The sequence below is a fragment of the Mesoplodon mirus genome (genome assembly GCF_964341445.2).
Source record: "Mesoplodon mirus genome assembly, chromosome: 2".
NCBI lineage: Eukaryota > Metazoa > Chordata > Mammalia > Artiodactyla > Ziphiidae > Mesoplodon > Mesoplodon mirus.
In genome coordinates, this window is record NC_138977.1 from 60,465,587 (window position 1) to 60,493,287 (window position 27,701).

At 40.1% G+C, this 27,701-nt stretch overlaps 1 protein-coding gene and 1 pseudogene across 2 annotated transcripts in view; both read left to right on the top strand.

Moving 5' to 3' along the window:
* The first annotated feature begins 8,202 nt into the window (after positions 1 to 8,202).
* MCU (mitochondrial calcium uniporter) overlaps positions 8,203 to 27,701 on the top strand; it is a 223,406-nt gene continuing 203,907 nt past the window's right edge. The window contains exon 1 of the mRNA XM_082610998.1: positions 8,203 to 8,362. Within this exon, the coding sequence (XP_082467124.1) occupies positions 8,219 to 8,362 (144 nt within the window). The 5' untranslated portion in view covers positions 8,203 to 8,218. The remainder of the gene's footprint in view (positions 8,363 to 27,701) is intronic.
* LOC309810570 (ATP-dependent RNA helicase DDX50-like) lies at positions 13,900 to 16,195 on the top strand (annotated as a pseudogene). The gene has a single exon. The product of its transcript is annotated as an ATP-dependent RNA helicase DDX50-like (transcript).

Consider the following 27,701-nt stretch of genomic DNA (forward strand, 5'->3'; position numbering starts at 1 on the left):
TACATTAGGTTTAAAAAACTTTTTCAGGAGCCCAGAACATTTTTGAAGACTAAACAACTCATTGCCACTATCTGAGGCCAGTGAATGTCAGTCACCTGAAAAATTCCTGTGCAAATATTAAAAAGGCCTTCTAGAGTTTACTGACATGTTTTTATTCATTTACTCAAATCAAATATTTGTTAAGCACATATTATGGAAGCACATTAAATAGAAACTAATTTCTTAGATCTTCTAGTTAGCACATTAAATGGAAACTAATTTCTTAGATCTTCTTTTCTTCTGCATACTCATCCTTGGTGTTGTCATCCGGCTTCAATTTCCAACTGTCTATATGTTGATGACCCCCACATCTATTTCTATAGCATAGATGTCCTTCATGAGTCTTAGATTCAAAAAACCAAATGTCTGATGAATATTTTTCCTGGGATGTCTCAAGCACCTGGCATACATTTTCAAAACTGAACTCATCATCTTCCCCTAGCAAAACTTTTCTTTCTGTGTTTCCTCTTTCAGTGTATGGCATGAGCATCTACCCAGTTGCCCAAGTGAGGCACCTAGAAGTCTCCCTTGACACTTGACTCTCCTTCCTTCCCACCCACTAATATTCTACTAATTACCAATACTTTTCAATTCAACTTCTTATACAGTCTCTCTCAAATTAATCTGTTTTTCCCTATGGCCAATACTATAAAACATGCCACTGGTATTTCTTGCCTAGATCTCCTAATTTGTCTCCCTGCCTTTAGTCTTTCTAGTCTCCAACTATTCTCTAATGTCTCCCATTTCTATAATCCTTCGAGACTTATCTGTGCTCTTTGGGTAAAATCAAAATTCCTTAATAGGGTTTATAAAATCCTATGTAACCTGCTCCTGTTGCCTCGCCCATTTCACGACTCTTTGGCATTTACTCCTACCAATCTTTCAGGTCTCACCAAATATTACTTTCCCTGAGATGCCTTCCCAGATCCTCAAAAATGGGTTAGATGCCCTCCTGCAATACTCTCCTGCTTCCCTTATCTCTTATCATTAAATACTAAGTTCTGTGAGACCAGAGCCTTTATTTTGTTAGCTGTGGCAACTCAACCAACAAATCACATTATTTATGGAAATAATGAATGAATTTCTTGAAACTCAGGGAAAGCCACTACTGAAGTTACAGAAGAAACTCTTTTATTATATTTAAGAAATATTTCAGATACTTTAATACACAGAGACATCTGGGCACAATGTAGTTACAACTAACACACTTGGAATCTGTATAAGCCAAAGTTTGTCTTATTTATTCAGATGCTTTTAGTGAGCTATTATTTGTGATGAGCATGTGTGAAAAATTTATCTGCCAAGATGGAACAAAGATCGAGAGTTACCATCCTAAAAGATGCATTCCAGAAATGACTAACTAGGGTTTTACTTTTCAAAATTAGCCTATATGTAAAATTTAATTTAAAAGTTCATTCATTTCCCAGGATTATTTCTGGGAGAAGGACCCATGTTGGCAAACAGGAAGTTTCTTGTGTATGTTTATATTTTTTCACCTTCTAAAATACAAAATTGATAAGAAAGCAGAAAAGTCCATTTTACTTTTTTTTTTTTTTTGCGGTACGTGGGCCTCTCCGTGCTGTGGCTTCTCCCGTTGCGGAGCACAGGCTCCGGATGCGCAGACTCAGCGGCCATGGCTCACGGGCCTAGCCGCTCTGAGGCACGTGGGATCTTCACGGACCGGGACATGAACCCGTGTCCCCTGCATCAGCAGGCGGACTCTCAACCACTGCGCCACCCGGGAAGCCCAGAGAAGCCCATTTTAAAAGAACCATCAAATCTTTACAATCTTTCTCAAATCCTCTTGAGTGGGTTCTACATCATGGGAATTAATAAAAATGGCATTTCCCAATTAACTTGGGATTCTGAGTTTGGATCCTTTCACGTGCTCTCCTGGGTTTATAATCTAGAGGTATTTGTGAAATTTTCTTCTTGACAATAATTGTGGGGTTTTGTTTGTTTGTTTGTTTTTTACGGTACGTGGGCCTCTCACTGTTGTGGCCTCTCCCGTTGCGGAGCACAGGCTCCAGACGCGCAGGCTCAACGGCCATAGCTTACGGGGCCAGCCGCTCCGCAGCATGTGGGATCCTCCCGGACCGGGGCCCGAACCCGCGTCCCCTGCGTCGGCAAGTGGACTCTCAACCACTGCGCCACCAGGGAAGCCCAATAATTGTGTTTTTGATTGAATAGGTTAATAGGTCTAATTGCTTGAGGGCCTTAAAGTAGTAGCATCTGTAAATGCTCTAAACCTTGCTTAAATTTTAACAAGTTTATTGAACGAGTTATTCCCTCTGATGCTGGATAAGCCAAAGGACCCTGTTTCAAACTAATATATATATACATATTAGCAAAGCAAGGAATGAAGATAGGAATGCAAAGTCTTCTTAAAATGCTCTGAGGCTAAATTTTGTTTATACTTTAGGCAGTAAAACAGAAATTATTTAAGTAGAACTGAATGCTACCACACATTGATAGCAAAAACTACAATTTCTTCATATGTCTTCCTAGGAATGTTGTTGGGTGTGGTGGTTATTACATTAGTAGTATGTTTCAAATTCATGTTATATTGATGCTCTGAGATAACTCAAGGGATCTTTCAGGAATTCTGAGTGATATATAAATGTTATGGGAAGAACTGATCCCATTTCAAGGTTAGGATGGATAAATGAGCATTTTAGAAAAAGAAATACATGATGCAGAAAATGTGAATTTTGGAAAATTTCTCTTAGTATATTGCCTGGCATATAATAGGCATTCAATATATTTTTCTTGATTGACTGATTGAATAAATGAATAAATAAATTATACTCATTCAGGTCTTGTCCCCTACTCTTATCCCAACTCTCAATTAATAGTAATTATTTTCTTAGTCTCCACCCAAATTTGAGATAATTTGGCTCCCAAGTTTTGGGAGCTGGAATGATTTTAAAGTGCCTAATTAAGAACAATTTGTTAATGATTATTATCTCTTCCCCTTTTCACTCTAAGCTGTCTTTACACTTTTCAAGTCTCATGCTGCTTTTTTTTTCCTTAGGCTAGTTTTTATTAAAGAAAAGAGAACAAAACTGTTTCTCTCTGCCTTTTAATAAACATGACTCTTTCTGTCATCCTTTCCTTGATCCTTTCCAAATCGGCCGTGGTTGCCATAAGTGATGGCTGAGAAACAAGATGCCAAGTGCAATGGCTAAATTTAAAGAGCAGCATTCGCACCTGTTGTTAACTGGCAATGACCAGTCTCACACCCACAGTTTCCTTCACCCTCTGCCTCCCACCAAGTGCAACCCATAGCCCAGAATTTGTTCATGTATAAAAGTACTAATGAAGATTATGTACATTACATAGAAATGGAGAATGAATACAGCATTTGACACTAAATTAGTTCAGTTTCAGAGGAGCTGAACTTTGGGCAACACCCAGCATAATATAAAGATGTATCTGACCTTGAAATAGGCAGGTGGAAGTGACTAGGTATTTGATGAATTTTTGAAGACTATTAATGGACTATCTCACCTGAGAATAATTTTCTTAGACCTGCCATACTTTGTGAAATTATTTTGCCTTTTAGCATTGTAGAGTCCTCTAAATGTAAATGTTGTGTAAAAGAGGCAATCCAAGAAGTACTTATCATCTAAAAAGTCAGCTTAAATTAATTTGCCAGATTGGCAACTCTAACCTGGAAGAGCTGTGTAGGAGAAAGATAGTAACATAAATAATTCTGATAGAAAATACACATAAAAAGTGAGAGAAGAAGGGACTGTGGCCCAGCGAGGCAGATTAGTCTAATCAAATAGGTTGGATACTCAAGGGAGTGGCAGCCTCATTGTCAGACCAGTCACATCAAGTACCAAAGTACTGTGATAGAAAGTCAAACAACAAATTCTGAGAGTTTAATTTTACCTGGGCATTTCCTCTTAGAGGAAGCCAAGCTGGTCTTCAGAAGAATAGAACAGGTGACTTATGGGTACAGTAGGAGCAAAGAGTTGGAGGTTGGAAGGTCAGGGCATGTTCAGGGTATGGGTAGTAAATACCTGGAGAGTGCTGAGAGAGGGGAGCCCTTTACCAATTTGGAATTTTGATGTAATTCAGCCTTGTCAGAGAATGTTCTTAGGATTCGGGGGGGCACTTTTGAATACTCTGGAATGGATAGTGTTGGTTTCCATAAAAATATGTGCTGAATTCCTATGCACTTAGGAGGTGTGGTTTATTCAAGTGCAGAATCAGTGTCTTGCCCCTTTGGATCACTTCAGATAGAGACAAAAGACTTCATCACTCCAAAGGTCTACTAAATAGCAAAGGCTATAGGAGGCCACAGGCCAATCCAACACAAAAAGGACAGTGTGAGGTACTTCCCTGGTGGTGCAGTGGTTAAGAATCCGGCTGCCAATGCAGCCGACACGGGTTCGAGACCTGGTCTGGGAAAATCCTACATGCCGTGTAGCAACTAAGCCCGTGTGCCACAACTACTGAGCATGCATTTTAGAGCCCGTGAGCCACAACTACTGAGCCCGCGTGCCACAACTACTGAAGCCCGCGCACCTAGAGCCCGTGCTCCGCAACAAGAGAAGCCACTGCAACGAGAAGCCCGAGGTCCGCAACAGAGTAGCCCCCCTTCTCTGCAACTAGAGAAAGCCCGCGTGCAGCCATGAAGACCCAATGCAGCCAAAAATAAATAAATAAATTTATTTTTAAAAAATCGATTAAAAAGGACAGTGTGAAAGTTAGCTGCCAACCTCTCAGATCCTGAGAAATATGAACAAAGACAGTCCTATTTGAACAAGCCCTGCCCTTCTCAATGTTTTCCCGGTGTTGCGTGCTTGACAGACATAAATAAATAAATAAATAAATAAACTTGCAGACTGGATGTTTCCGACCTAAAAGAATGTTAGATTAGGGTCACTAAGTTATAAATGAATATGGAGTCAGTCATTCTTTGGAGGCTGGGGCATGAAATTCTTGCCACACAAAAGTTTTAAGAAGAGGTATGTAAACATATTTATGTAAATTATGTATATAAAGCATGTAAATGATCCAGTGTGAGGTTGCAGTCTCTATTAAAGGGGGAAGAAAAGGAGAAAAACAAAAATAAGGAAGGAAAAAAAAATGTGTGTATGTGTTTGATGAAGTCAGACCAGATATTGTTATAGCCAGGACAAGCTATGTGGTGGGGTTTCAGTATTTGAGTACTTCTACAGATGGGTAGGTATAAAAAATAGGAATAGGGGCTTCCCTGGTGGCGCAGTGGTTGAGAATCTGCCTGCTAATGCAGGGGACGTGGGTTCGAGCCCTGGTCTGGGAGGATCCCACATGCCGCGGAGCAACTGGGCCCGTGAGCCACAACTACTGAGCCTGCGCGTCTGGAGCCTGTGCTCCACAACAAGAGGCCGCGATAGTGAGAGGCCCGCGCACCGCAATGAAGAGTGGCCCCCACTTGCCACAACTAGAGAAAGCCCTCGCACAGAAACGAAGACGCAACACAGCAAAAATAAATAAATAAATAAATAAAAAATAGGAATAATGACATCTGGAAAAATAGTGAAGCCAAATCACCAGAAAACAGATCTAAGCTGTGGTTTATGATACTTATTTAAAGGCTAAAACCCCTTTCTTCTCCCTCTCCTTCACATACCTTTTTTGATCTTTAAGAATTGCTGATCTCACTTGAATAATAACTCATATCATCAGTAAACCATGAAACATAGCCCCCAGATCTCTAAGCAGATCCATTTCATGTTTTCTTGTTCACGTCAATAAGCTGTGTGCATCAACTACCCTGGCTATTCTGGAATGCTTAGACAAATACTCCATTGAGTTGAGTCATACTTTGGAGCTGACTTTAGTGTACATTTTAGTAGGGAATCTAGTTAGAGTTTCACGCTCCAGAAAATCTGTTCTGATTAGTTTTAGCTAAAAGAAAAGATCAACCTGTTTTAAGGATTGGCACAGAAAACAATTCTGCAGTCATGTAGGTTTCACTGAACATATTTTTGTAATAATAAAAATAACATGCAGATGGGAAAAAGTTAAACCATTCAAAAGGATAGCTACCCCTTAAAATTTCCCAGAGGTAACTTTTTTTTTTTTTTGGTTTATTCTTCCACAAACCACTTTTGGTGTGTGTGTGTGCATGTGTGTGTGTGTATGTATGTTTCTGTCTAGAGGATGACTTTCTATTGAGCTATCTACATTTTCTCCTTATTTGGCCTAGCCAACCAGCTGGTATGAGATATGTCCTTTGCAGCTGTGGAAAGGTTTTCTCTGTGAAGAGATAATTGACATTTGTTTAGATTAATTTCTATCCCTGGATTATTAGAACTCAGTTTAGTCAGTGGATCCTCAGAATATGCAGCCTACCTGTGGTTAATCAATGGTATCATCTTGGTAGATAAAAGATGACACATTTTGGTAAATAAAGAGGAAGCTTTTGGTAATCCCTCCAGTTTCAGATTTATGCACTTGAAAAAAAAAAACTATCGTGGTTCTTTTGCAGATCCACAGAACTAAATCTCAGTAATGCAGGATGCATGTCTCATTTTCATATTTCGATAAATAGGGGAAAGGCAATTCCAGTAGAACTTTTCAAAGTGTAAGATGGAGTGCAGGGCACAATACTGATTCATAGCCAGATTTGCGAAGACAGAAAGTAAAAACAAAACTAAAACCCGTGGTAATACTAGTAAGAAGGTGTAAAGGGACAAGAGAGAAGGGGAAATGGCAGAGCATGGGTAAATACATAGAATGCAGATGGGATAAATATAGATGAGTGGAAAATGATTGTAAGTGAAGTTACCCCAGGAATGTCACAGATCTCCAACTAGGGGGATTAGTGTGTACAGCTGTTGAATGGGGGGCTTATCTCATTCCTGAGCTCTTATGTTCCACTGTTGAGCAATAAATGCCTTTTGGGTGAATGGTTTGAATGTCTCACCTGGAGAAGCCAATCATCTTACAGTTCTGGAGTGGGTGGAAGGATTAAACAAACTAAAAGCTCCACTTCATTATTTAGTTATTCTTGGCCAAAAAAGTAACATTTCAGTCAAACTTTAAAGAATATAATTAGAATAAGTGATACAATAAAATTGTGTGCGTGTTGTTTTGTCTTAAATTTATCACCTTAGGGTACACTAGAAAGATGTTTCCCAAAATTTAGGATAATACTTTTATTTGCTTACCAAACCGTTTTCCTGCTCCAGATTTTAAAAGGAGGTGTGAGAATTAACTAGCTCATAGCAATAAACAGACAGCAAAGAAATCCTCTTCTGAGGAAATTCAGGAACCTCAAATCTCCTTTCTTTCAGTCTTCAATGAGCTATCATTATGAGCTTGTCTCTGTGGAAGGATTTTTCAAGAGAAAGTGTTATTCCAAAGTGTATTCTAATGGCTAATTTAGCTAAATTATGAAAATTCATTAAGGTAACCTTTATGTGATTTTTATTACATTATCAGCATGCTCTGTTTCTATAGTTTAATAAGTGCACATAAGGTCAAAAGTGGTAAGAAAATAGAGTGTTGCTTCTGGAGAGTGTAAGAATATCAGTATAAAGGTGCTGTAAAAGTGAACTGAGTATCTGAAATGTATACAGGTCTGTTAATTCACTTTGATAACATGTACTCATTCTGGGACCTTGGTATCATAATCATTCTACCCCTCTTGTACTATGCTACATATCACAGTCATTAGATCACTCCATGACGGGATAATTTCAGCATATCCAAATACCATTAGTTAAGAATGATAACTCTGGGCGTGTCGTTGGGAGTTCCAACATACCTAGCTAATGATTACTAATTTGGTGTCTATTTTGCCAACTTAAAACACGAAGTACAGAGCTTTGTACAAATATCCATTTCCCCAGTTACCCTTATCTTAGCTGTATCTTTGGTGAGGATTAGCCGAATCGAATATGCCATCTCTATTGGTGCTATTCTGAGGGGCTCGGGTGACAATTACCGGTTCCCTAGAATTTGCCCGTAATTGACTATGTCCCACAATAGGTAACTCTGGAAGTGACAGGCAGTCTCTAGTGTGGTTCTCCCGCCTGTCGATTGGGCCTTGCAAGAAGCCCCGCCTCATCAACTCAGTCAAGGGCGACAATTGGACCGGCGCCGGTGAGTGGCGGGTCTTAGCTCCGCCCCGGCCGTCCGCTGCGCTGCCTGGGTCGGCGCCGTTTCCAGTTGAGAGATGGCGGCCGCCGCAGGTAGATCCCTCCTGCTGCTCCTCTCCTCCCGAGGCGGCGGAGGCGCCGGCGGCTGCGGAGCGCTGACTTCGGGCTGCTTCCCCGCGCTGGGCGTCAGCCGCCACCGGCAGCAGCAGCACCACCGGACGGTGAGCGAGCGCGCCCGGCGGCTCCGGGGAGGGCGGGGCGGCGCTGGCGTGTGGGATCAGCCGGCGGGCAGGCCGCCGGGGCAGCGGGCGAGTTACCTCAACTCGCGGCCGCTCCAGAGGTTGCCGGGCACCGAGGAGCCGCCGTGCCCTTCAGGCGCCTGCGGCGGCAACCAGGAAAAAAAGGCAGGGTGGAGGAAGCCGAGAGGAGGAGGAGGAGGGGCTACGGCAGGGATGTTCCCGCAGGACCGGGGACACCAGGGCGGGGAAGGGACGGGACTTGAACCTCTCTCTGACCCGCCCCCGATCTCGGTCCCTCCCTCCTTTTTACTTAACAGCTCTGCCCCATTGCTCCCGAACTGAGCCCCGTTCAAGTTGTCCCCTTGCCCTCCTCCTCCAGGCGGGTTGGGGTGTCCAGAGTTGCCGCGGCTGCCTTGTGTATGTGTCAGGAGAGTGGCAGTGCCATACTGCTGGGAACTGTCCCCCGGAGGGCAACCCAGGACCCAGCGGGGCCGCTCCCTAGTTCTCTTCTCGACCCTCTGGGAACGGGCAAGACGGAAAATCAAACTTTATCCCCCCGTGTGACTTCCTGCGTGTGGGCATGGGGAACAGCACCCTTGCGATGGATGCTGCATTGCTTCAGGAGGCAACCTCTTAGTTCCTTAAAGGTCCTCGGTGGTGCTTTTGGAGGGCTGTTTTATAAGCTTGTTCACGCGTGCCTGAAGAAGGAAGGTGGGCAGAGGGGAAGAGAATATGACAAGTTGTTCACAGCGGCAGGGATTTGGTGGTTGTATTAACCAGTTATTGCTGGCTTTCATTGGCTGGCAACGCACGGGAGTTTCTATTTGAACAGCCTTGTGTGTGTGTGTGTGTGTGTGTGTGTGTGTGTGTTTCTTTTTCAGTTGCAAGAGATCAACTTGGCATGGGGTTCTTGACCTAACAAGTCAGCAGGTTCTCTTCCCTTGGACTTTCTAGACCCATACCGTTGGTCTCTGGCCAACTCCAAGAGAAAGAGTCTAGGTTTTATTTCCTAGGGCTAAGTTGTAGAGTGTGGTAATAAGAGAATCACTGCAGACAGCCTGATAGCAGAAACTAGTACCTTCAGCTCTCAAGAAATACACCCACCTGTCTTGTTCTGATCACATAACTCTTGAGGGAAAACTGAACTGGAGCTTTTCAGAGGATACCCCAAGACTGATGACAGCGTAAAATTAAGTGTCTGAAAGAGCAGTGAAAAGAACTAATGCTCTTTAAATGAAAGGTGGTATTGTTATTATTAGTCATAGGTATGGACCCTATCCTCGTTCCTATGAGAAAACTGTACTTCTTCATTTTGGCATACTGACATATTGCTTTGCTGAAGCTTTTGGGTGAGAGCCGAGCTTTCCACAGTTCAGTTTAGATTTGCATGTTTCATAGCCTCCAGTTATGTGTTTTGTTCTCTTAAAAACATAAGGCAATCCAAAAATCTGATTGCATTCCCCTCCCCCTCAAACTATTTAAAGACTTCCCAAGTTGTCTTTATCTTTGTATTTTGATAATACATCTTCTGACTTTGCAGTTTGTTTTTAAGACTATTTGGGTGTGGTATTAATTTAGCATTTTGAAATTTGTGCCTTGTATATTTTCCACTGTGTGAATCTTTCACTCTGTGAGTGCCTTCCTTGTGTGGGTACTTCATGAAAGTGTTTTTCTGTGCTATTCTGGGGTGGATAAAAGTGATGTGCTGAATTTGAGGTGAAAGCACAACTAAAATGAAATGTTATTTCTGAAGGGCAGAAGTGTTATAAGCATGGTGACTTGCAAATGAACTTAGAATTGTAAGATTTTGAAAAAAGTTGTGCCTGATTATTTAAAATATATAAAGTTTTTTTCTTTTTCTACGATTGCTCTGAAGCTATCTTGTATTTAGCTGTCTCCATCTGTTATTCTATGATTCCTCGCAAGACTCAATTTGAAAGGTATCTCTTAGAGATTTGTTTAACTGTTGACATTTTATGCTTGAAATTAAGACCCAGAAAGGGAGAGACTTGGCCAGGATTACACGATGAATATACAACAGTTTTAGGACTCCCACCCACTCCAGATATTCTGACCCTCTTATTGTGTTCTTTTTATTATAAAGTACAACTGCTCCTTCACATCTTTCTCCTCCCTTATAAAACTTACTATTTTTTGTTATGAAAGTACTGGTATTTCAAAGCCCCATGAGTGAGAATTCTCCTGTGTTGGTTTGAGGCACATGTATTAGGCAATATAGGAACAAACCACTGGCTCTTATAAAGGTCTCTGAGAGACACTAAGGTTGAATCTTGCAGAGGTGACATCCTGTGTATGTGCAGCAGATGGCACTCTGTATCGGACTAGATCACAAGTCCTGCTTGTGCCACTTTTGTTCTGCTGTAGTAGGTATGGTAAATTAGAGCCAGGGGCACATAACCAATTATAGTACTGGTTAATTTTTTGCTTGAGAGGTATGTTTTTTGAAATTCATTTTTTCCAAGTTTGAAGAACAAGTCCAGAGCAATACAGCTCAGCTAATATAGGTAAATGTGATTGCGAAGTAATAAAGCATAGCTTGTACCCCCCCCCCCCATTAAAACATCATTCAACTGAGTAAATAGGAGAAAAGGTGCAGGGGCTTATTCAGTATTTGTAGCACCATCTAGTGTAATTTTTCCTTTCCTATGTGAAGAGCCTGTTATTGCTTCCCAGCTTGTGACTGTCACTGAGTCTGATGTAAAATATCTGTTGCATGCTTTTCTGTGTGGTTAGTGAAGGTGGCTATTTTCAAGGATGATTCTTTGAGGGGAACTGCCTTTCACTGTGAACTGTGTAATTTCTTTGCTAAATCAAACTGTCTCATCTCTGATTATGACAGCCTGACTGTTGGCATTTCCTAGTGGTCAACGGCTATGCTGAATTGCTAAATCTCTTACTTAAGTCTGTCATTATACTGTTATATATTGTGGCTGTCCCTTTTTACTTTACACATTGTAATTCTTTGGCAGTGATGTCATTTCAGTTTAACCTGAAATTTTGTTTTTTACTTTTCTTTTAACCTGAAAGTTTTAACAGAGGTTACATTGCCTGACACAGAGGTAAGTCCCAGTTCTTTAATTGGGCTCCTCATGATCTGGCTAAGTCTTACTTTGCCAGATCCACCCAGCACAAATACTCCACTATACTTAAGCCAGTGTCTCATATACCCATATTAAATGTCTGTGCAGTTTTTGTAGCGGAATTTCAGTCTTAACCACTCCTCTAACCTCTAAGGTTCATTTTAGGTGGGAGACTGTGATCTTTGACTCCTCTTTGAATCTAACTTCCTCACTTTACAGATGAGAAAACGGACCTAATGGGAACTGAGGGAAGTGACTTTTCTGTTATGTTTGTGGTTAATGACATCTGGGGTAAAAATTCTTTTAAATGGAGGTGGATTCAAGGAGAAATCCTAGTCTGAATCTTCACATGTGTGTTTCCTAGCTCTTAATCCCTTTCCATTGTTCTATTCTGTCTTCTCTGAATGCTGATAGGACTTATTATTTTCAGGACACAGATTGACACTGGCTTGTTCTTTAAATGTTTCATTTGTGGGTACCTTATCTTACTGGGCAGTGATTGTGTATCTTGTTACCTTTTTGTCTCTCATAGACTCCAGAGCAGTACTAGGTACATAGATAACACTCAGACAAGCATTAATTGAATACGCACCCTTTTGTCTGCTTGCCAGTGGAAAGGTGTGCTCTATTTCCCCGCCCCCGGTTTGATTTTTTTTAATGACCTGTTGCTTAGGTAACCACATTTGGGTTATTGCTTTAAGTTTGGTATTGCCAGTGCTGTCTTTGGTTGTATATTACACTTCTTTATGGTGGACTGATGCAGAGAGTTGGTAACATTCATTAGCTCTACAGTGGTACACACTTTCTATCCAAAGAAGCAAAAGTATGATAAATACCCAGATTATTAGGAATATATGTTTGAATCAGAGTCTAGATTTATTGTTGTTTTAGCTGACGATAATATTAAGATTTTGAAGGTTGTGGATAAATATGCTTAGAGCAGACTTATTATGGAAACATTAACTTAAAATCTTGCTTATTTTGAACCCCATAAAATAGTCGAATGAGTAAATTTGGATTTAGTCAACAAATTCTGATTATTTGAACTTTTCTGAGTCTCAAGGGGCTCTATTTTATGCTTTATGGAACTCTAAGAGGGAATCTAAATAGAAATGCAGCATCAAGAATGGTGTATGTTGGACTTCCCTGGTGGTGCAGTGGTTAAGAATCCACCTGCCAATTCAGGGGACATGGGTTCAAGCCCCAGTCCAGGAATATCCCACATGCCACGCAGCAACTAAGCCCATGTGCCACAGCTACTGAGCCTGCTCTCTAGACCCCGCATGCCACAACTACTAAGCCTGTGTGCCACAACTACTGAAGCTGGTGCGCCTAGAGCCCGTGCTCTGCAACAAGAGAAGCCACTGCACTGAGAAGCCCGCACACCACAACAAAGAGTAACCCCTGCTCACCGCCACAACTAGAGAAAGCCAGCGCACAGCAATGAAGACCCAGTGCAGCCAAAAAATTAATTAATTAATTAATTAAAAAAAAAAGAAGAATGGTGTATGTTGAAGACAATAAATTGAATGTGAATTTTGGTTTTGGGGCTGCCTACTGTTTGAAAGGGAAATCAAGGAGTGGTCATGGTCTTCTATAGTAGCACTTCGTTGATACCATAGTCTGAATAACTACTAAGATGTTGCTTTTATTTCTTTTTATATTCTAGCTTTGTGCTCCGTGGGTTTTCTTTAAAAAATTACTGTTTGTTTTCCTGTGATTAAGGACAAGATTACCTTTTAAGATCTCAAGATAACCACTCAATATAGGGGAATCCTCTATTCTTTATTTGACTGATTAATACAATACTGGAACAACATGTTATTAGGAAAACTGAGATGTTACCATGGAAGACATGTACTTAAAAGAGTCCTAGAATTTAGAGCTCGACAAGACAAGGTTAAGTAAATAAAAGTTCAGGAACAGTAAAGTGGCTTTTTCCTTGGTAGCCCAGCACGTTACTGCAGAGCTGAAAATGGCTCACACCTGCTGGTTTTCCCATTAAGTTCTTTTCCTATGAAATTACAAAATTCTGTGTTTCATTCTAAAAATGATTAAGCTGAGACTGGTTGTTAAAAGTGAATTGGGGGAAGTGACGCACGGCCCCATCTGGGAGGCCGCCCTGCCCCCGCTTCCTTTCACCCTGTCCCTGCCCGCAGGTGGTTGTGGCCGCCTGCCCAGAGGCTGCGGCAGCGGTGGCGGCGGTGAATGATGCCTGGGAAACTCCTCTGCGGGGACATTATGGAGCTGGAGGCGCCTTCGGAGGAGACCGAGAGCCAGAGGAAGGAGAGGCAAAAGAGCTCTGTGGATGTCAGAATTTCGGTTAAGGGATTATGGACCTGTACTTCCTTTATAGGGTTGTTAGGAAGATTTAAACAAGATAAGCTGAAAACATATTACACAATGCTGGAGCGATAGAAGGAAGTCAAGGCACCATTATGACTCAGATGAGAAATCAGAAACAAGAGGAAATGGTGTTGCAGGTGACCTGGATGCTCCCAAACCCAAAAAAAGCTAAAATGAAAGAGGAGCTAAATGGTGACACCAAGGAAGGATGTCATAGACTTTCAGATGAATTTTCTAAATCTCATAAGTCAAGAAGAAAAGATCTGTCAAATGGAGATACTGATGAATATGAAAAAAAAAGCGAGTGTCATCCTTAGATAGTTCTACTCATAAATCAAGTGATAATAAACTAGAAGAGACCCTAATACGTGAACAGAAAGAAGGAGCCTTCTCCAATTTCCCTATTTCTGAAGAGACTATAAAGCTTCTGAAAGGTCTAGGGGTAACATATCTCTTTCCTATTCAAGTTAAGACTTTTGGTCCTGTATATGAAGGAAAAGATTTAATTGCTCAAGCACGGACAGGAACAGGAAAGACATTCTATTTTGCCATCCCCTTGATTGAAAGACTCCAAAGAAATCAAGAGACAATTAAAAAAAGCCGCTCACCAAAGGTACTTGTTTTGGCTCCTACAAGGGAACTGGCAAACCAACTAGCCAAAGACTTCAAAGATATAACTAGGAAACTCAGTGTGGCGTGTTTTTATGGTGGAACATCATATCAAAGCCAAATTAATCATTTTTGAAATGGTATTGACATCTTGGTTGGGACCCCTGCTTGTATCAAAGATCATCTGTAGAGCGGCCGATTAGATCTTTCTAAACTGCGCCACATTGTGCTGGATGAAGTGGATCAAATGTTAGATTTAGGTTTTGCTGAACAAGTTGAAGATATTATCCACGAATCCTACAAAACTGATTCTGAAGACAATCCTCAGACTTTACATTTTTCTGCAACTTGCCCACAGTGGGTATACAAAATTGCAAAAAAATACATGAAATCCAGATACAAACAGGTTGACCTTGCTGGGAAAATGATTCAAAAGGCTGCAACTACTGTGGAACATCTGACCATCCAGTGCCATTAATCTCAGAGGCCAGCAGTTATTGGAGATGTCCTTCAAGTCTACAGTGGGTCTGAAGGGAGGGCTAGTATCTTCTGTGAGACCAAAGAGAATGTAACTGATATGGCCATGAATCCACACATAAAACAGAATGCCCAGTGTTTACATGGCGACATCACACAGTCAACAAAGAGAAATTACACTGAAAGGCTTCAGAGAGGGTAGTTTTGGTGGCAGCCAATGTTGCTGCCCGTGGTTTGGACATTCCTGAGGTTGACCTGGTTATTCAGAGTTTACCTCCACAGGATGTTGAGTCCTACATTCATCGCTCTGGATGCACAGATAGAGCTGGCTGGACAGGGATTTGCATATGTTTTTATCAACCAAGAGAAAGAGGTCAACTAAGATATGTGGAACAAAAAGCAGGAATTACTTTTAAACGTGTAGGTGTTCCTTCTACAATGGATTTAGTTAAATCTAAAAGCGTGGATGCCATCAGGTCTCTGGCTTGCATTTCTTATGCTGCTGTTGATTTTTTCCGACCATCAGCTCAGAGACTGATAGAAGAGAAAGGGGCAGTGGATGCATTGGCTGCAGCATTAGCCCACATCTCTGGCGCATCAAGTTTTGAACCACGTTCTTTGATCACCTCTGATAAGGGGGTTGTGACCATGACTCTGGAAGCCCAGAAGAAATACAGGATGTTAGCTGTGCTTGGAAAGAACTTAACAGAAAGTTGAATAGTAATGCTGTGTCCCAAATTACCAGAATGTGCCTCCTAAAAGGAAATATGGGCATTTGCTTTGACGTTCCCACAACTGAGTCAGAATGGTTACAGGCAGAGTGTCATGATTCAGACTGGGTACTCTCAGTGCCAGCCAAGTTGCCTGAAGTTGAAGAATATTATGATGGAAACACATCTAATTCCAGACAGAGGAGTGGCTGGTCAAGTGGCTGGTCAGGTGGTCGATCTGGTGGCTGGTCAGGTAGACAGAGTCGACAGGGGAGTCGGTCAGGAAGTCGACAAGATGGTAGAAGACGAAGTGAGAACAGAAATCGATCGAGAAGCGGGGGCCACGAACAGAGGTTTGACTGAGATAGTTAATCTACCAGTGTGAGCTTGCTTATTTCTGCCTAATCATGTACATTATCCACCAAAAATTAGGTCATCATAGGTGAGATCTGTGTCTGCTATTTGCAAAGAAGTTGGTTGTATTTTTTTTTAAGTATTTTGCAAGAATGGTTGTAAACAAATCTACTTATCCAGTTATACCTTTGAATAAAAAAACCTCCTTTAAAAAAGAAAAAGTGGGGCTTCCCTGGTGGTGCAGTGGTTGAGAGTCCGCCTGCCGATGCAGGGGACATGGGTTCGTGCCCCGGTCCGGGAGGATCCCACATGCCATGGAGCAGCTGGGCCCGTGAGCCATGGCCGCTGAGCCTGCGCGTCCGGAGCCCGTGCTCCGCAACGGGAGAGACCACAACAGTGAGAGGCCCGCGTACCGCAAAAAAAAAAAAAAAAAGAAAAGAAAAAGTGAATTGGGGTCAGATTCTTCCAGTAAGACCCTAAAGTCAAACTGAATCTTGAATAGTTACTCCCTGATTTAGATCAAGCTTGAGGACATCTGATAAAAAACTTGACCTCTGTAGCTGAACACAAAAGGGAAACAATCTGTTTATTTATTTCACTGCACTTTGTTAAACACTTGCATTGAGACAGCCTGTGTAAAAATGAAAGTTGACTTCAAGCAAAGTAATTTTAATAAGTTTGGTGAATTCTTGACTCATAAACCGGGTACAGGCTTGATTTTTTTTTTATTGATAAAAGCATAACTTGGTAAATTATATCACCGACTGGGTCTAATAGCATACCCAAACTGAACTTTTTCTAATACAGTTCTGGAATAATTGGATAATATGACATTGCATTTTGACATCTCTCTTAAAAATAAGAGGCTTTTCCAAAAGTTCTTTAATGACATTAATAATATTTATTAATCCAAAAGAGTGAGGTCTTTACCTCTTATGCTTCGTTACTAAAGTTTTCAGTTTTTACATTTTTAAAATTTATTGTACACTTTATTTTGGGGAGAGCACTTGTAATAATCACCAGAAAATTGTTGAGCAGAGCCCATTGGGTGTATGATGCTATCCAGAGGACAGTCTCAGATGTACAGTCCTGAGCCATACTACCTTATAGGTTTCAAGATTTTTTAAATTCTTTTTTTGCCTTCTCAGACAGGCCCACTTTGTATAATACTTCTTACTTACCTATAGTAAATGGTGTTACAGGATGTTTAAGAGGATTAATGTCTGCTTTAAACTTTAGAGAAAGTTAATGCAACTGATAGTTTATAAAATAATAGGAGAGCAAATAGGTTAGCTGAACTACCTGACCTGTAAAGATAGAGGAGTAGATATAGAAGAAAGCATCTAAGAGCTAAAGGCACTGTGTTTCCATGTTTAATTCTCACCATAACCCTATAAGAGGTATTATTGTGCTAGTTTGATATATTGTGCTAGTTTGAGGAAATTGAGGACGGGATAGGTTCATTTCTTCTTACGTGTCATAAACTGTTTTAATGATAGGGATGCAAAGATGGACAAATGTTTTGGAGCTGGGATTTAAGCCTACGTCTGGCTAGAATTAAAACTGTACCATGCTGGTTGTCAGTGTGGGTCTTCCTTCCTTTTCAGCATCTGCTCCTTCAGTTTTGTTCCTTTCTCAAGCATCTACTGCAGTTTTTTCCAAGAGACCTCACCATCCCTCCCACTGACTACATTTCTTAAATCTCTTTCTCCACCCTCCCACCCCAGGTATTAACTGATAAGAGTCTAAGGTATTACTCCTACCCCCCCCACCCCCCTCCAAATCTTTGAAATTTAGTTTACGATGCTAAAAAGTCCCACCCAGTAAACCTGGTAATTACTGAGCATTGCTTCTATATCAAGCACTTTTATAACATTGTGTAGTATACTCCACAACAACCCTTCAGGCAAAATACTATCCCCATTGTACAGATGAGAAAATAAAGACATAGAAAGGTTAATACCTAGAGTCATTCAGAATATATCTGTGGAACTCCTACTCTGTGAGACACTGTGCTGGTAAGGAGAGATATTTCTCTTGTGGTTCTAAGAGTTCACAGTCTGGCCAGGAGACAAGACTATAAACAAGACTGTAACTGGCTGTGCTTTTTTTTTTTCCCTATGGAGGTCAGTGGGAGCACTTAGACTTATCCGAGGATGTTGGGGAAGGCTTCACTGGTGAGGCCTTGCTTAAGCTGAAATATGAGGAAATATAATGTGTGGGGGACTGAAAAGGTTGGTTCTTATTCCAGGCAGCACTAGTGTCTAACATGACAATATGAGGGAGTATGATGTATTTGAGAAGCAGCCAGTAATTTGTTACAACTGGATATGAGCAAGAATAGCTGAAGATTAGGCTGGACAGTAGCAGTGATACCAGTAATAATTCATATTTATGAAGTGCACCATGTGCCAAGCACTGTACACAGTCTCACTTAATTCTTGTGACACCCTGTGAGTAGGTATTGTTATTATCCTCGTTTCACAGATAGTGAAACTGAGTTGCATCAGATTGGTTAAGAGATTTGCCCAGACAGTCAGTTAGTGACACATAGCTAGTAAATGACTTGCCTAGGATAACACAGCTAGCGAGTGGCATACCCAGCATATAAAACCAAGTAGTCTGGCTACAGAGTCTGTCTCTTCACCACTTGCTGTGGTGAGGGATCAGATTGTGAAAGGACTTGTGAAGGAGCTGACATTTTATGATGTAGTTCAGTGGTTTTTAAAAAAACTTAACCCACAGTAGAAATACCTTTTATGTTATGATTGAGCACGTGCATGTATGCATAAAACTAGGAAAAGTCTCATGAAACAATATTTTTACTATGTATGCATAGTTTCTGTTCTCTTTTCTTAAGGAAATTCTGGTTGGGACTCATTTAAATTGATTCTACAATTTAACCCACAGTGGAAAATTACTCCTTGTCAGTGGGTGAGCATTGGAAGAATTTCAAGTAAGGGAATCACATGGTTATGTTTGTGCTTTTAGGTAGGTCACACTGGCAGCAGTGTGAAGGCTTAATTGGAGAGGATGGGACTGGAAAGACGGACACCAGTAAGGAACATTTTAATGGACCAGGCAAAAGATGTCTGAACTAGGACAGCAGCCTTGAGGATGGAGAAAAGAGAATAGAGAGAAGGGAGATTTAGGAGGTAGAGTTGATAGTCCACAACCAATCGTCAAGTTCTATCACTCATCTGCTAAGTACTAGGTAGAAAGACAGTTCAATTCAAGACCTGTGTTACTGTGTTACTTAGGTACTGAAATTTTATTTCTTGACCTTTTTTGTGTGTTCCTTTTTATCATCGTGTGAAATATGCTTCTTTGTTGTCTTTTCTACACCTCTGCTTTTGTATTTAAAAAAAATCTGATTTAATTATTTTTAAATGATTTAAAAACTTATATATAAAATCAGACACCCACCTTATCCCCTTATTTCTGCCTCCCCACCCCTACCTCATACTATCAGAATCTGGAAGATTTGCATAGCAGTATGAAAAAGTTCACATAGCATGATGAGCACTCAGCAAATCTTTGCTGAAAGAATGTGTCCTGTGTATTATACTCTCCCAAAGCAGAAACTCTTAACGTTACGTTCATTAACTAGAGGAATACTTTTGAGTAATTTTCTTGAACTTTGTCCTCTCTAACTTTATTTGACTCCCTTTAGGGAATAGTAAGCATTGTATGTATGATGATCTTACTTTTTAAAAAACAAACAAATAAACAACATAACTAGCCATTCCTAAGCATGAAATCTTAGTAAAGTTTTGGCAGTTTTTCTTCCCATGTTATAAATGTAGATATACAAGATTCCTATCACTTCTGCCACTCCAGTTTCTCAAGAGCATTATTATATATATATATAAAATTGAGACAAATGAGAGCCCAACACTGAGATAAAAAGTCCTAGGGACCATTGTCTAAATCCTTCAACCTGGTGAATAATGCAGCTGTGTATCATCCTGTTCTCTGCCTAGGTTCTGCAGTAATGGGAATCATAGAACTATGAAGAAGGAATTACTTTTCTTTGATTCGGGCAGCAGCTAATAGTCTTAAAAGAGTGCACAGATTGTGCTGAAACAAGCATGGCTGTATAAAACACTAAGTAAAAACAGTAATGGAAAAAGATTGTAGTGCTGTTACGCTATAGGTAATTTAAGAAATTGACACAGTGACAACTACCTGGCAGGTATTTGGAGCAAGTGAGGGAGAAGAGAGAAGAGTGAAGGGCTGGGCACTGCCGAAGAGAGAAAGGAACTATTTGAACAAGGTGCTGCCAACTCTAGATTCCCTACAGATATATATTTCCAAAGATGACAGATTTTTGGAGGTGTTTATTTTGGAGCTAATCTTCTGTTTTTCCATTCTACCCCTACTGTATCCTATATCTTGTACTGCCAGAATTCTGCTAGCTGCCATGAAGCAGGGCTGTGGCAAGTGGCCAAGTGTGATTACAAACCTCTTTTTTCATTTTAAAACAGAGTATAGATACCAGAATACTTTAAAGAAGTATTTAAAGATAGATGGAATGGAGTGGAAAAAATAGTAAAAACCTAATAAGAAAATTGGAAGTTTTTGATTTGGTTTTGATGGAATAACATTTCTTTTGTAAACAGAAGAATACCAGCTTATGTCTATCTCTGTCAGTTTCTCTTTCTTACCTCTCTTTCCCTGATCTTTGAGTGCTGGGGATAGAAGCTGCTGAGCAGACAGGAAAAATGAGTTTTCTGACCAGAAAGAGGTAGTCGTGATTTTTTTTGTGTGTTTTTTTGTTTTTGAGGGGATCCCAAGGGTATATGCTGTGTGAATGTCTCATCTATATGCATGTTAATAATTGGGTTTTGTTTCCTTATTTTGTTCTCATTTTAACCCCAAAGAAAATGAAATTTATTTTTTCCATTTCTAGCTCTGACTTAAGCTTCAAAACAAAATGTTGTTCATGCACAGTTGAGATGATAGAACAGAATTGTAGTATACCGTATTACAGAATTTTGGAAATTCATTTATTAAAAGGAGAATTGTACTCCAGTCAGTACTTTCTTTAATTTTAATATCTCAGACTGCATTAGTAGTTGATTCAGAATCAACTACTAATAGAGTTCATAGCTTGGCCAAGTGCCACAAAGTCTGGTGAGCTTTAGATACATAATGGCTCTTTTTTTAATGATTGCTAGAGCTTTTAGCAGTAAAAGGGGGAAAATGAAAGGGAACTATGTGTAATAGCTTTCTTGCCTAAAACGAGTATTCTTGGTAAGATTAAAAGTAGAGGGCTTCCCTGGTGGCGCAGTGGTTGAGAGTTCGCCTGCCGATGCAGGGGACACGGGTTCGTGCCCCGGTCCGGGAAGATCCCACATGCCGCGGAGCGGCTAGGTCCGTGAGCCATGGCCGCTGAGCCTGTGCGTCCGGAGCCTGTGCTCTGCAGCGGGAGAGGCCACAACAGTGAGAGGCCCGTGTACGGCAAAAAAAAAAAAAAAAGTAGAGACAAGCTGAGGCTCTGAGTTATGGATCCGATGTCACATCACAGCCAGCATCAGAAAGTAGCAGCACTAATAGAAGAAAAGACAGAAAGTAACTACTGAGGAGCAGGCTCTCAGAGAAGCTCACTTGGAAAGGCCATACCAACACAGAGGGTTGTTGTTTTTTGGGGATGGGGATGGGGAAGGTGGATGTCCTTCATAAGGAAATTATGTTGGGTTCAGTCAAACATATAAGGGGAAAGTCTATTCTTTTTAAATTATGAAGTATGTAATATCTATAAAAACAAGTAGAATAATGTGTTTCCTTTAGCTTGAGAAATTAAACAATACAACTATAATTGCTACCCCAAGTTTCCTTCCTCAATCCTATTTCCTCTCCCCTTTTCCCAAAAGTAACATTCTCTCCAGTTCGGTGTTTTCCGTGCATGTGTTTATGCCATATATATCTCAAACAATATTGTAAACATGTTTTAAACCTTATTTAGAAGAATATTATACTGTATAGTATCCTTATGCAATTTGTTCTTTTTTGCTTAATACTTTATGTAGTTGATACCTGTGGTTCTGATTCATTCATTTTTAACTATATGGTATTTCTTTCTCTATTGCACATATTTAACTATTCTCCTGTTGACTGAAAGCCTTTTTAGCTGAATATTTTAGGGGGACAGGAAAGAGAAATATGTTATGTCATTTTAAAAGTTAGATTAGGAATGTTGTTTTGACTTTCAAAAAAGCCAGTTTCCTCTTTTGGTGTGGAATGTCCTCATTTATCGTTTTCCTGGGAAAACCCTTTATACTTCCCGAGAGAAGGCGGAGAAGAGTAATGTTTCATTACACAGATGAACGTGTCTTGTACAAAATGCAGAACAGCATCTGCTATATTACAGTGAGCTCATGAGGGACTGAACTGCAGCAAAAGCTTGGTTAGTTCTATTAAAATTCTCAGGTTTTTCAAGCACAGACAAGCTGTGAATGAAAACTTGTTGGTATTTATTCATTGTTTCTTTTCTGTGTTTGGAATAATTTGCAATTTGGAACTACTTGCTTTATTTTGTAAAAGGATATGTCACTTATATGGTTAAAAACAAAATTGTTCTTGGATTGTGTCATGGTTTTGATGGAGTGAAGGAAAAACAAGGTGTGGGTCTGAAGGGAAGTACTTCTTTTTGAGGAAGGTAGTTGGTGTGAAATAAGTATTTGTTTTAGTAATAAATCATATATATATATATATATATATATATGGCAGTGTATATTCTTTCTTTGTAGTCATTGATTTAAAAAATCTCTGATAAATATTTTTTCTTCCCAGTTTCATGCTGTCTTTTATTTGCAATATCTTTGATATGGTTTGAACAGTTTTGCAGAATACACAGTACAGAACTTCATTCAGGTTTCCCTCCAGATGATTTGCTATAATGCATTAACTACAAATGCTGATGCAGCGAGGGAAACACTAATAAATGGATGCTTTCCAGGGACTGTAGCTAAGGCAAAGCAAACACAAGCCAAAATTAAGAAGAAAACATTAGTTAGGCACCCAAGATGTAGTCTGGTCAGATATGCTATTAACAGTGAATATCCCATTCGAAGTAAATTAATTGAGGCCTGGGCAATTTGAATCACCAGACTATCTATTTAAAAAGTGACCCAGCTTTAAGCATATTAGAAATAAGGGCTAGTGCAAGAATAGTCTTTCGGCTATAATTTATTTAGAATGAAAACTTAAATTATTTGCTTTTTCTTATTGGATGGATTCTGATGCCTCAAGAATGATTAAACTCAACTGTCTGTTTTTTTCCATTGTGGTTCTGATGCAAAGGGTGCTGAATGGACCTGCAAGTAAAAGAAGAGTGTTTTTTGTTTGTTTTGTTTTGGTAGGAATAATTAGATGGAAAGAGGAGAGACGGTATTGCTAATTAACAATGATTTTTGTTTTTTCAATATTGCTGTTTTTCTTGCAAATCACACTACTTTTTTTCCACAAATTATTTCACCCATAAATAGTGTAGGTATGGAGAGAGGAGATAGGTATGTAAACAGGCTTTTAAAAATTGCTGTTCTTGTTTTTGAACGATCTCTGACTAATTGGCCAAGAGTCAAGCATTTTAAAACAGGACTCCTAAACCAGAAAGTTGTATATCTAGGCAATTGAATTGGATTTTTTTTTTTTTAACTGTACCAAGATTTCTAAGTTTTGTAAACTTGTTTCTGAAATTAATGAAAGTTGCTGAACGAACCTGGGCAGCCTGAGGCTTCTATTGCCAGGGACCCCTTAATTAAGTTTTAAAAAATATTTCTTATTTCTTCATAGTTTATCAGGGTTCTATCTGTTTTTCAAATGCTGGAAGGGTAGAGGTGGGGTGAAAAAAATTTCCTCTTAATACTGTTTCTAGAAGTATTCATTTATGAGTTGTTGCTTCAAATTCTCTGTTTTTACTTCTCTATGAGCCTACTATGTGGTTATCTAAGATTTAATACTTTCTTTCCCTGAAGAAAAAAAGTATTATTTCAGAGTTTCTCATAACCAGTCTGGATTTATTCTAGGTTATAACTCATATTCTTTTAAAAGTGCCCTCTTGTCCTAAGGGTCACTTGTAATAACCAGCAGCTAAGAATGGCTTAAACAAGAGATTTTCAGACTTTCTTTTCTTTTTCGGCATTATATGCTGAGGTACCCATGTCAGCAGGCTCAGGAAGGCCTTTACCTTTGACATTGACTTTACTTTTTTCTATTCTTTTAGGTCTTTCACTACCATTCCTACAGTGGTTGGCAAGATATCGTTTCCACCTCACTCTCCATGTACCATGCCAGTGACATCTTAGCTGCTAGAGTGTGGAGCTGGACTGTGGGAGTCAAGTAAGTGCCTTTTTTACTATTTGGCATGGTTTTTGCTTACTTTGCAAAGCCATGGAGAGGAACTCGAACTCCTTAAGATTAGTTTTTAAAAAGGCACTTGCTTGATCCTTGTGGGCCGGCTCTTTGCTCCAGCCTGCTATTGAATACCTGGTAGCTAAAATGATGCTGCATTTAGCAAGGTGACTTATCACAGAATGGAACATTTTTACTAAGGTAGACTCTAAGGGAGGATAGATCTGATCTTGGCTTGATTAGACCATTTATAGTGATGAGCAACCCCTGTCCCATCCCAGAATGAATCAGAGCTTGTACGTTAGCACAAACAGTTAGTTACTCTGGCCTCCTGGAAATTTAGCAGGTTATGGATGACCAAGTGTCTGCTGGTCTAAACCACTTGAGTTACATGGAAACTGAACAGCTCTCCCAGGGAAGCCAATGACCTTGGCAATTTTCTGAATTTATTTAGCTTACTATAAGGAAGAAGTGACTGTTGGTGTTAATGAGGTTTGGGTTTCTGTATTTACTGCTAAAGTTGCTAAAACCTGGTATTTTACTTTTGCAGGTCACCTTGTAAATTTTGCCTATGTAAATTAACACACCCCCTGTTATGTCATTAACAACCATGTAAGGGAGAGTGTTTTCCTGCTCTGTCTTAGGTATTGGTGATGTGACCTGTTCACGCAGGGGAAACTTGAACATCCTCAGGTATGTGAAGATCCTGATTCATAAGCATTGTCTCCCTGCAAACAAAACAGTTTATTTCAGTGTGCACTCATGACGTAGTTTTACAAAATCAATCCTGCCAATTGATTTTCTTGCCCCTGATATTACAGAATAGGGATTGGCAAACTACAGCCGAGACCACTGCTTGTTTTTGTAAATAAAGTTTTATTGGAAGAGATACATTTGGCATTTACATGTTGTCTATGACTGCTTTTTCACTACAGCAACAGAGTTGAGTTGCAACAGAGCCCATGTGACCCACAAAGCCTAAAATACCTGGCTCTTAAAGAAAAAGTTTGATTTCTGCTATAAAAGAACCAAACTTCAAGTTGTATTTAGATATAAACTTGGTAGAACCACAGTTGAATTCATTAGGTAGCAGATTAGAGATAGAACTGAAGCTACAAGCTAGGTCTCCTGCCTCGTTGCCCAGGGTTCCTTCTACTAGGCCGGATACCATGTTAGGGCTACTTGTTTTCCCTACTAGCTGTAAGGCATAATCTTTTTCCTTTATTTTCCGTGAAGTAAAAGCAAAGACTCAATGATTTAAACCACAAAGAAATGATATATTGGAGAATTGACCTTACTTGGAGTTTAGATACTTTTATCATTTGATGATAACTGGGGAATTGCTTCTTAATGAATCAGTAAGTGCTTATAGTGTATACTCAAAAAAGGTTAGATTAGTTGGAATAAAAAGAAGTTTGAGCCTTGATAATAATTTTATAGCTAGGAGCAAAACTAAAATTGGCACAGGTAGAATGCTTCCTTCATGTATCTGTGTGTCTAAGCTCACAGATAGCAGGATTGTATGTATGTGTGTGTGTATGTATGTCTATATGGGTGTCTTTCAGCTCTCAAAGTGCATTTGGATTGCATTCTGAGAAGAGTTTAGCATGTGTATTACAATCTGCAGATTACGTTACAGAGTTTTTTTTTTTTTTTTTTTTTTTTTTTGCGGTACACGGGCTTCTCACTGTTGTGGCCTCTCCCGTTGCGGAGCACAGGCTCTGGACGCGCAGGCTCAGCGGCCATGGCTCACGGGCCTAGCCGCTCCGCGGCATGTGGGATCTTCCCAGACTGGGGCATGAACCCGTGTCCCCTGCATCGGCAGGCGGACTCTCAACCACTGCGCCACCAGGGAAGCCCTGTTTTTAGTTTTTTAAGGAACCTCCGTACTGTTCTCCATACTGGCTGTATCAATTTACATTCCCACCAACAGTACAAGAGGGTTCCCTTTTCTCCACACCCTCTCCAGCATTTGTTGTTTGTAGATTTTCTGATGATGCCCATTCTCACCGGTGTGAGGTGACACCTCATTGTAGTTTTGACTTGCATTTCTCTAATAATTAGTGATGTTGAGCAGCTTTTCATGTCCTTCTTGGCCATCTGTATGTCTTTGGAGAAATGTCTATTTAGGTCTTCTGCCCATTTTTTGATTGGGTTTTTTGTTTTTTTAATATTGAGCTGCATGAGCTGTTTATATATTTTGGAGATTAATCCTTTGTCCATTGACTCGTTTGCAAATATTTTTTCTCATTCTGAGGGTTGTCTTCATCTTGCTTATGGTTTCCTTTGTTGTGCAAAAGCTTTTAAGTTTCATTAGGTCCCTTTTTTTTTTTTTTTTTTTGCGGTACGCGAGCCTCTCACTGTTGTGGCCTCTCCCATTGCGGAGCACAGGCTCTGGACGCGCAGGCTCAGTGGCCATGGCTCACGGGCCTAGCCGCTCTGCAGCATGTGGGATCTTCCCGGACCAGGGCACAAACTCGTGTTCCCTGCATCAGCAGGCGGACTCTCAACCACTGCGCCACCAGGGAAGCCCCATTTGTTTATTTTTGATTTTATTTCCATTACTCTAGGAGGTGGATCAAAAAAGATCTTGCTGTGATTTATGTCATAGAGTGTTCTGTCTGTGTTTTCCTCTAAGACTTTCATAGTCTCCGGTCTTACATTTAGCTCTCTAATCTATTTTGAGTTTAATTTTGTGTATGGTGGTAGGGAGTGTTCTAATTTCATTCTTTTACATGTAGCTGTCCAGTTTTCCCAGCACCACTTATTGAAGAGACTGTCTTTTCTCCATTATATATCCTTGCCTCCTTTGTCATAGATTAGTTGACCATAGGTGCGTGGGTTTATCTCTGGGCTTTCTATCCTGTTCCATTGATCTGTATTTCTGTTTTTGTGCCAGTACCATATTGTCTTGATTACTGTAGCTTTGCAGTATAGTCTGAAGTCAGGGAGTCTGATTTCTCCAGCTCCGTTTTTTTCCCCCAAGACTGCTTTGGCTATTCGGGGTCTTTTTTGTCTCCATATACATTTTAAGATTTTTTGTTTTAGTTCTGTAAAAAATGCCACTGGTAATTTGCTAGGGATTGCATTGAATCTGTAGTTTGCTTTGGATAGTATAGTCATTTTCACATTATCGATTCTTCCAACCCAAGAACATGGTATATCTCTCCGTCTGTGTCATCTTTGTTTTCTTTCATCAGTGTCTTATAGTTTTTTGAGTACAGGTCTTTTACCTCCTTAGGTAGGTTTATTCCTAGGTATTTTATTCTTTTTGTTGCAATGGTAAATGGGACTGTGTCCTTAATTTCTCTTTCTGATATTTCATTGTTAGTGTATAGGAATACAGGAGATTTGTGTGCATTAATTTTG